Source organism: Poromitra crassiceps, assembly GCF_964638095.1.
Source record: "Poromitra crassiceps genome assembly, chromosome: 9".
Lineage (NCBI taxonomy): Eukaryota > Metazoa > Chordata > Actinopteri > Beryciformes > Melamphaidae > Poromitra > Poromitra crassiceps.
Window position 1 is genome coordinate 39,836,522 of NC_139630.1, and position 10,226 is coordinate 39,846,747.

The 10,226-nt window shown below is 46.2% G+C and overlaps 1 protein-coding gene across 4 annotated transcripts in view; it reads left to right on the plus strand.

Moving 5' to 3' along the window:
- bcl11bb (BCL11 transcription factor B b) overlaps positions 1 to 5,837 on the plus strand; it is a 37,585-nt gene extending 31,748 nt beyond the window's left edge. For 2 of the 4 annotated variants that reach the window (XM_083642584.1, XM_083642583.1), the window contains one exon: positions 330 to 4,398. In XM_083642584.1, coding sequence (XP_083498710.1) covers positions 330 to 2,422 — 2,093 coding nt within the window. In that variant the 3' untranslated portion in view covers positions 2,423 to 4,398. Of the gene's footprint in view, positions 1 to 329; positions 4,399 to 4,739 lie in introns of those variants that run through there. The other 2 variants (XM_083642586.1, XM_083642585.1) reach the window with 2 other exon arrangements.
- Positions 5,838 to 10,226: the final 4,389 nt, after the last annotated feature.

Consider the following 10,226-nt stretch of genomic DNA (forward strand, 5'->3'; position numbering starts at 1 on the left):
CACTACCTGCCATCTGCATTAGCCTGTAGACACGCACACACACACACACACACACACACACACACACACACACACACACACACACACACACACACACACACACACACACAAACAATCACATACACACACATACCTACTTATATCATACAACTCTCATATAATCTCATAATCTCATATATTCATATCACATTCATATAATCTCTTTTGAAGAACAAAGGTGACGACAAATACACCATTCCCTCACACAGACAGGTTGTTAGTGGACAGTCATACACTGGAGTGGAGTACACCATGTACTGAAGACTGTCTTTCTTCCTCTTGCCCTCCAGATAAAGACGAGCCATCCAGCTACATCTGCACCACCTGTAAGCAGACCTTCACCAGCGCCTGGTTCCTGCTCCAGCATGCCCAGCACACCCACGGCATCCGCATCTACCTGGACCACCACCCGGTCAACTGCTCCCTCACCCCCCGCATGGCTCTGCCCCCGCCCCTGGGCGCCGACGCCCTGGCCCGCTCGCCTCTCCCCACCTTCCTTGGCGACACCAACAACCCGTTCCACCTGCTCCGCATGGCGGCCCCCCTGCTCAGGGAACACCCCCCGCCCCCGGGGTACATGGAGACCCGGCTGCCTGCCACGCCGCCCTTCATCAGCCCCCCGCCTCCTCCTAGACACCCCCTAGAGCGGCTGGGCCCAGAGGAGATGGGGCTGCTGTCCCAGCACCCCAGTGCCTTCGAGAGGGTGATGCGGATGACCCCCATGGAGCCTCCCTCCATGGACTTCTCCCGACGTCTGAGGGAGCTGGCGGGCAACACGACCAATAACGGGGGGCCCACGCCTCCTCTGTCGCCCAACCGCGTGCCCCCCATGCACCGCCTGCTCAGCCCCACCCTCTTCCAGCCTGGCTCCAAGCCCCCGGCCTTTCTCACGTACCCCCCGCAGCCGCCCACCTCACAGGGGGGACTCGGCTCCACCAGCCCCCCTGACACCCAGGGCCAGAACCAGACGCCGGGCAAATCCAAATCCTGTGAGTTCTGTGGGAAGACTTTCAAATTCCAGAGCAACCTGATCGTCCACAGGCGCAGCCACACAGGAGAGAGGCCGTACAAGTGCCACCTGTGTGACCATGCCTGTTCCCAGGCCAGCAAGCTCAAGAGACACATGAAGACACATATGCACAACAAGACCGGCTCCATGGGCAGTTCCCCGGAACAGGGGACAAGAGGAGAGGGAGGAGAAGGTGAAGAGAAGAACAGGGAGAGAGATGCAAGAGGGATGGGGGTGGACAATGAAGAGGAGGAGGAGGAGGAGGAGGAAGAGGAGGAGGAGGAAGAGGAAGAGGAGGAGGAGATGAGGAATGGAAGTCGGCCCGATTCCAATTTGAGTGAGGACTCCCAGGAGTTCAGCCAGGGCAGGGAGAATGGTCCCAGAACATCTCCAGAGGAGAAGTCCCTCAGTGGGGACAGAGTAACTGACAGTGGCGGGGTGGGCATCATGCATCCGTACAACCACCTGGACAATCACCATAGACTAAACCCCAGCAAGAGAAGCCTAGAGAGACAGCCCAATGGAGATGGAGGAGAGAGGGGAGAGCAAGAAAGAGAAAGAGAGAGAGAGAGAGAAAGAGAGAGAGAGACGGAGCGGGAGCAGGACAGAGCGAGGGAAGAGCGAGACGTCCAGAGGCCCATGATGAACGGGCGGATGAGCGTGTCTGAGGTGGACTCCTTCCCGGGGCTGTTCCAGCGCCGGCCCACCCCCATCACCAGCCCGAGCCCCTCCAACAACAAGCGGATCAAGATAGAGAAGGAGCAGCTGGAGCTCCCCCCGGCAGTCCCCCTCATCTCCCCGGAGAACGTCTACTCCCAGCTCCTGGCCGGCTACGCCGCGTCGCGCCACTTCATCAGAGACCCCTTCCTGGGATTCACGGACGCCCGCCAGTCCCCTTTCGCCACCTCCTCCGAGCACTCCTCCTCCGAGACGGGCAGCCTTCGCTTCTCCACCCCTCCGGGCGAGATGATGGAGGGCGGCGCCGCCTCGGGCCGCAGCGGCAGCAGCACCCCTCACCTGCTGCGCGGGCCGGGGCCCGGCAGGCCGCCGAGCTCCAAGGAGGGCCGGCGGAGCGACACCTGCGAGTACTGCGGCAAGGTGTTCAAGAACTGCAGCAACCTGACGGTGCACCGACGCAGCCACACGGGCGAGCGGCCCTACAAGTGCGACCTGTGCAGCTACGCCTGCGCCCAGAGCTCCAAGCTGACGCGACACATGAAGACCCACGGGCAATTTGGTAAGGAGGTGTACCGCTGCGACATCTGTCACATGCCCTTCAGCGTCTACAGCACGCTGGAGAAACACATGAAGAAGTGGCATGGTGAACATTTGATGGCCAGCGAGGTGAAACTAGAGCAGGCGGACAGAGGCTAAGCCCGACCCCCATTACTTAAATAGCCTGCAGTGTACACAACAAACACTCTCACACACACACAGATATCACACACACATACATACAAATACAAATACACACACACAAATACAAATACACACGTACAAATTTGCTATTACCACTTCTTCGACAATGGGGCTTGGCTGGATAATCTCTCTCTTGAATAATTTGGAGACTGATTGATGTTCATCTTTTTGTCTTGTCACAGAAACTGCCACCTGAGAAATATAAACAAAGGGAAACTTTAATGAGAAGTTGCCTGGAATGCCCAACCCGGCGTTTCTCGGCAAACTGTCTGAGGATTTTATCAGTTAGGAATCCATGGAGCCTTTCTACTGTGCAATAATTTCTGTATTTATTGGATTTTTGTAATGATATTTGGCATGTGCAGGTACATCTTTGTGGGATTTCCTATGGAGTTAGTTTTGAAATGTGCAAAACAAAAAAATCATTTTTTTCTAAAATGCGATAACTGGAAAGAAGTCACCCTTAATACAAATTGTTTTCTTTTCCTTTAAGGAAGCTTATTATCCTGTAAAAGAGTCAAATTGTGTGAAGCGATTAGCTTTTAAAAGTAATAATAGTAATTGTTTTCTATATTAACTGCAGCAGCGGACTACAATCCATTCCCTCATACAGGCCTAAAGCACTGAATGTCAATATGACAATAAAACACCATGCTGGATTTAAAAAATCCAACATTGTCTTATACAGTAGACCTGAATAAATTACACATCATTTATTCAGCGAAATTGTCCTTTTAGATATTGGCACGTGAATATCAAAATGCAGTTACTGTATTGCTGTCCTGTTTCCTGGTTTCAGTCAGGACATAAATAAAGGTTGCACTTAATGGAGGTACCCTTAACTGATGCTCAGTACATTCCCTATGTAGGATTAAACCACCATATTTAAGATATTAAATACGTTAAGACTACTTGTGTTTAATGTGAGAAGGAGAACAGTCCTGTTTATGGTTTGTAAATATATTCTTTTTTTTTTACATGTTAAAGTAGCCCCGACTGTACGTGAAAGACGGCCTAAAACTAAAACAATCAGAAGACCAGCTGCTTGCATCATCCACAGTATATGCTACGTGTAACTACCATACATTATTGCGTTATCAGACCCACCTGATTACCTCCCCCTCCCCTCCACACCCGTGTGTGCTTACTCAAAAGAAATTGGTTAAGCTAAATTAAGCTACTTCAACAAACACACCATTCTTTCTCTCGTGTCTTTGACCCAGGTCGACTTCCTGTGTCCCCTTAGGATTGACAAAATGCTTTCATATGAAATTCATATCAACATGTGTTAGTGTGTGTGTGTGTGTGTGCTTCTCTCTGCAGTGCGCTCTAAGCCTCTCTCTCTCTCTCCGACGGGCGTCTTTTCACAGTTCACTAGCTCAGTCAGATTCATGCATTAGGGCGGCTTTTAACAGGAAGCCTGTTCATTGGCCTCACAAAGTGATATGGGTTTAACTCCCAATAACAGATTTGGAGACAGTGTGCATGTTCGTGACTTCTGAGGATTACAGTTTTTATTTTCTGCATCGTTCATTTTGAAATGAATCTGGTAACCCCCCCACCCACCAAAAAAAAAAAAAAAAAAAAAAGGCTATTTGAGTTATGATAATTTCGAGCACAGCTGCACTGGGGGATGGCCGAGCGACCTTGAGTAGGGGCTATTCTTGTAGTAAAAATGAAAGATTGGAATTGAGAAATGACGAAGAATGAGAAAGAAATCGAGGGAGAGAGAGCAGGACCTTGACCAGGGATAAAAGTCATTCAAATGAAATTGGAAGCATATGAAAAGTGTGTGTGTGTGTGTGTGTGTGTATGTGTGTGTGTGTGTGTGTGTGTATGTGTGTGTGTGTCTTTACCCAAATGCACATCTACTGGCCACATCTTATAAGGGCCCATCAGAGTGTGAGAGAGTGAGCATGGGAGGGAGGGAGAGAGAGCATGGGAGGGAGGGAGAGAGCATGGGAGGGAGGGAGAGAGAGCGAGCATGGGAGGGAGGGAGGGAGAGAGAGCATGGGAGGGAGGGAGAGAGAGAGCGAGCATGGGAGGGAGGGAGAGAGAGAGAGAGCGAGCATGGGAGGGAGGGAGAGAGAGAGCACTGCCACATGAAAGGAGATTCGACATATCTTCCATTTTATTACTGCTATTTTCACTCATCAAAAAGGATTTTCACTTAAAGGTTTGGCCTATTGTCATGTTATATCTGCGCCATTTTGTTTGAATAAGAAAAAGGAGCATTACCTTGAATACAAATCCCTCTTTTTGTGCTTTTTAGAGAGAAAATGGCAACAGTGAGAAGCAGTCAGCCACAGCCAAGTTGCAATGCGAAGGTGAAATATCAGAACGAGTGAGTGAGATTGGCTGAAGAGCTACTGTACCTCTTTACTTTGCGGACATGATTTATGATGCATGAGTGAAACATGATGATCCTGTTGTATACGCACATTGTTGTATTCATTCCAGGAGAACTGTTACTTCAAGAGTCAGGCCAAAATGAGCCATACACTTATGAAAATATCACATTCAAATCATGAATAGTGGAAAACCTGACAGAGACCCAAATCATACACGGACATTCAGTCTTACAATATGTTTACAGTGTTGAAGTATGCCATTGATGAAATACTCTGTGTAAGTGTTTAAAATGATAATAAAGTATTGTTTTCTCCAATGTTCTCCTTTCAAATGTTTTTGAATGACATAGCAGTTTTTTTGTATGATTATGCTGGTGGAGGGATTTTATCTTCATGAATATGTTTCCATTATGATTTCTTGTTCACTGTATGGGAAGACAAACTGTATTATGTAATATTACAGAATCATGCCAGATTATTTTTTTCTAACAAGATGAGTGGTGCCAATTATTCTGCTATTGTTTTGCAGTAAATATGACTTTTGGTCTCCTCAACTTTTTTTGTGTATATGTTTCTGCTTGTTGATTTGGTGAAGCTATCCTGACATGGATGTAAAATGAAAATAGAAAAAAAAGGATGAAAGCATCCTAAAAATGGAGGAACTTTTGGTTGTGGATTGTACAATGGTTTGTGGGCTTTTCCAAATCAATCTTAAGAGACATTCATGGACACAACATGTTATTTGGCTCTTTTTTCTCATGATTGGTTGAAGGTCTTGTGATGGCACTTACAACTGTAATTTTAAATGCATTTTCATCTGTCACCTTTCACAACTTCCACTTACACTCTTTGTACAAAATAGTTTTCCTTGTTCTTTTTTTTGGGGAGTACATCATTGTGAAAAAAGTGATTTCAGAACAGGACACATCTGCTGTTTTGAGCATATATGTATTTTTGTAATGTGTTGAAAAGATCAATACAAAGCCAACACTTCAATAAATGTTGCAATTGCTCTACGATTCAAGCAGCCTTTCATTCTTATTACTACACATTGTACTATATATGTACACACACACACACACACACACACACACACACACACACACACACACACACACACACACACACACATATATATATACACATATATGTGTGTGTGTGTGTGTGTGTGTGTGTGTGTATATATATATATATATATATATATATATATATATATATATATATGTATATAAAGATAAACTATCCCTTGTAACTTCCCACAGCTGTAAAGAGAGAAAATACATTATTTTCCCCATACTATTTATCTATGGGATGAAGTAAAACTGCAGCATTAAATCATGCATTTCTACTCCATCAATAGCGAGCCAAACAAACCATCTGAAACTGCTGGTAATAATTTAATATGACCTTTCATCTGATGGCTTTAGGGCTTGGAACCTCACTCTCAATGTCACTTGCCAGCCAACACTGGCCGAAGGCCCGTAGGATGACAAAGAGTATACTGCCAAAAAGACATGGCACACACACCTGAAAACTATTGAGAATATACACAAACAAAACAACGATGATGATGCTTTTCCCATCAACTGTTCTGTATACTGCAGCATGCAGCGTGTAAAGCGATTAACACGCTATGCGATAATGTCAATATTGAGCTTAGCTGACACCTGTCACTGAGTCACTGTCTTTTCTTTTTTGTTTACATTAGTTCACCATCACCCATATCGCACAGCATTCCAATAATTTGTGGTTCATATTTTTCCCGATGCCTTTCTGATTTCAGGTCATAATACATGTCATGATAGGCCTACTCCTATTCTTCTTCTTACTAAATATAATTCAAAATTCACTAAACCCCTAAATACAATTATCAAACACTCATAAATGGCATGGTCGGTGAGACGGTTAACATCTATGAATCACATATTGAAATAGAAGAGGTGATAAGCCCCATCTCTATAAAACAAACAACAAATATTTCCAATGTTCGAGGACGTACAAACTGTAGTGGATGTTGGATGGCACAGGCAAAATGACTAAAGGGGTGCGTTTGTAAATCCAATCTGACGCTCTACACTAAAATGAGAGCACAGCTGTTCAAAGAAGAGCGTGCTCTTTCTGTATGAATTAACGAACGTACGTTTTAGAAACGCAGGCTACTAGCTAGCAGTTAGCTAAATGTTACACAGCCAAACGGCTCACTCTTCTCTGCTCCTCTCCTCACTTCTCTTCCTCTTGTTCTTTTTTTTTTTACCATTTTCACTGTTCATCTGCTGCTGGCGGTCTGCTGCTCCGTCTCCTCAGACGGAGTGCAGAGAGTGCGCTCTGCCACTCCGAGAGGGCTCTCTCGCTCCGAGTCACCCAACGCTGTTTTCCAACAGCGCGCTCCCAATTGACCAACGGCCCAGTTTGTGCCAGAGTCGTCTGCCGCTCGGAGTGGCCATGTACGAACGCACCCCAAGGTGTGGTTCACAATAAGACAATATACACATATTCAGAGACACAAACGCTATTAAGCAAAGCATCAAAGGCGTCTTGTGTGCATGCATGTCAGCCAGGATACCACCTGCCCACCAGAATGGTCCACTAGTCCCCTAACGACTGCTCAAGTCCCTTTGTGTTTTCTTGTTACCTCATTTCCTGAAAGGGTGACTTGTGATTACTGAGGCAGGTGGGCCCTTTCACTGGGGTCAATGATGCTGTAGGTGAATGGGACTTCCACTAAAGACCACTCAGTAGCCTATTCATAGCCAAGACACTGGGCTCTGCTCTTGAGGGAGATGATTACGAGGGTGGAAACACACTAGTCGTGCATTCGCTGATTTCTTTCCTTCTTCTTCTTCTTCTTCTTCTTTTACCTCACCTTTGAGTTGATGTTTTTATGGTTGAAATTGAAGAAATGCCTATCACGTTGTCACTGTGGAATCTGGCCCGCTCACAATCAGTTGCCGCAGGTTCTCGGGGGGCAAGACAAAACACGGATAGTTGGTAGTTACCGAATCTTTATATCACAATCTGACAAACGATGTCTCACAATGTGTTGCTGCTGCGCAAAAAAAAAAGACAAAGAGGGAAAAAGCCATGAAACTAGTTTACACGATTGCAACTTCCATCTGTCCAGAGATTTCAATTGGCACGACTCAGTTGTCAACCACAAAACAATAGAATTGTGTGTGTAAGTCGCACAGGCTTTAGGTCTGAAGGCAGTTGCTGAGAGAGTCTCATGCTTCATAAATGAGTCCTGGCACGAGTAGGGGGACCCTTCAGGTATGTCTTGATATCAGGCCAATGGTAGTCAAGCCTGTCCTTGCTTGAGCCTCTGGGCCATTGGATAGCATAACAGAAACAGAGAACGTGTGTGTGTGTGTGTGTGTGTGTGTGTGTGTGTGTGTGTGTGTGTGTGTGGTAGCGTGGAAAGAGACAGCAGAGGGCAAGAGAGGCAGCAGCAGAGCCGGAGAGAGAGAGAGAAGAGTGACTGGGTAACTGAAGGAAACAGAGCTGATACACATGGGGTTTGTGTGCGAAAGACAAACCAAGAGGAATCCTCTGCGCTTGCCAGCTCTTGCCACACAAACAATGACCCATGAAGTGACTCAGTGTTACGTAGGATTCAATGTAAAAAGGCTATTGTTATATCAAAACTTTCAACAAAAAAAAATCAAACAAACACCTACACTGACACAGCCAAACACAGATGGATAATATTGTTTGGAGGATCTTGTATGTGAGGTTTTGATTGCGACCTTGCGCGCGCGAGTGTGCGTGTGTGTGTTTGTGTGTTTGTGTGTTTGCGCCTAAAGGCTGACATCTGGGTGCCATGTGTGGGAAATAAATAACATCGAAAGAGATAACTTTAGGATAGAATACGACCGTGTGTACAGCATTGTCACGCGTCACGAGGTTAAAATGTCAGTTTGCTAAGAATGTATGTATGTGAAGAAAGAATCAGTTGAAACCACTTTATGTGGGAACATAGGAGGTACATATTATAATCACGTGGTACCCACCTATTTTTAAGCTGTTTGTTACACTGTACTGTATAAACAACCGTGTCTCATGGCAGTTCGTGAAATAGTCACAGAAATGTAATCTATGCTGTAGATTTGTTACATAGGCATGATTTTTACCTCTTCCACCAAGGAGGTTATGTTTTCGATGCCGTTTGTCTGTCTGTTCGTTAGCAGGATTACGGAAAAACGACGATTTTCATCTGGGGCGGGGCAAGAAGGGGGCGGGGCTAGGGAAATGGGGCTGTAACTAAGGATAGGAATGTCGTATAGAGTCGGGATTCGAGGGGTCGCTAGGGGGAATGGCTAGGTGTATCTGGGTGGTGGGAGAAGGTGTGGTAAGGAAAGGGGGTGGGGCTAGGGAATAGGTGTCATAGCTATTCACCTTATGTAGCCACGCTCATTTGACCCGGTTGTGTGGTCGTGTCACAACTTCCGCTAAAAATAAAATAAAATAAAATGGCTGGCTGCTCCAATATCATCTAACTCTGAATTAACTAATAATTTGGCCAATTGTATGTAACATACCAAATAAAAGCAAACGGCAATGTCTAAGAATGCAACGCCATGTAACTGGCTCGTTAAGCCTCGCATTCCAGGGAATTACGTTAACGTCTGCGGGTCTTATTGACGTAAGTGGCTCGACCGCTCGGAGGAGAGAAAACTATCTGAAGCTTTCTTTGTTGGAGTCCAGGTATGTTTTACAAGAAAGTGCTCGTCATTGTCGACGATAACGTTATCTGACCTGGCTAACAGTGGATACTCGCTTGCTTGCTGTGTAGCGAGCTCAAAGTAGTAGGCTACGTTCTTTATTTTACCCCCTGCACTGTCCGCTCCAAAAACAACTCTCTTATTTTGCACCGTGACCGCCGGACGTGTTAACAGGACCCGGAAGAATTTGGCCCACTGCAAGGTCTGAACATAAGGTGAATAGGGATAGGAAGGTCATAGAAAGTCAGGGTTTGAGGGGTGGGTAGGGGGAGTGGCTAGGTGTATCTGGGCGGTGTGAGGGGGCGTGGTCAGAAAAGGGGTGGGGCTAGGGAAAAGTGGCCATAGCTAGGGATAGGACGGTCAGAGAGAGTCAGGATTCGAGGGGTGGGTAGATGGAGTGGCCGAGGGATGTGAGTGGCTTCAGGGTCAGGGTTCTGATCCGACTAAAAATTTGCATATCATAGCAGGCCTTGACGGAGGTCTGCACTCTCCGACTGAACTTATAGTAATGTTTTTCCCTGTGAAATTAGCATGACTTTAAAACCAGCAAATTTGTTGTCGACAGGTATTATGGGGAATTATGTTCCTCGACCACAAATTTGAAAACGTAAGTTTAGGCAAATATAGTCTCGCTTGCCAGACTATCTCTGTTTCGTGCTGTACCAGCGGAGGAGAGAGTCTGGCTCCTCT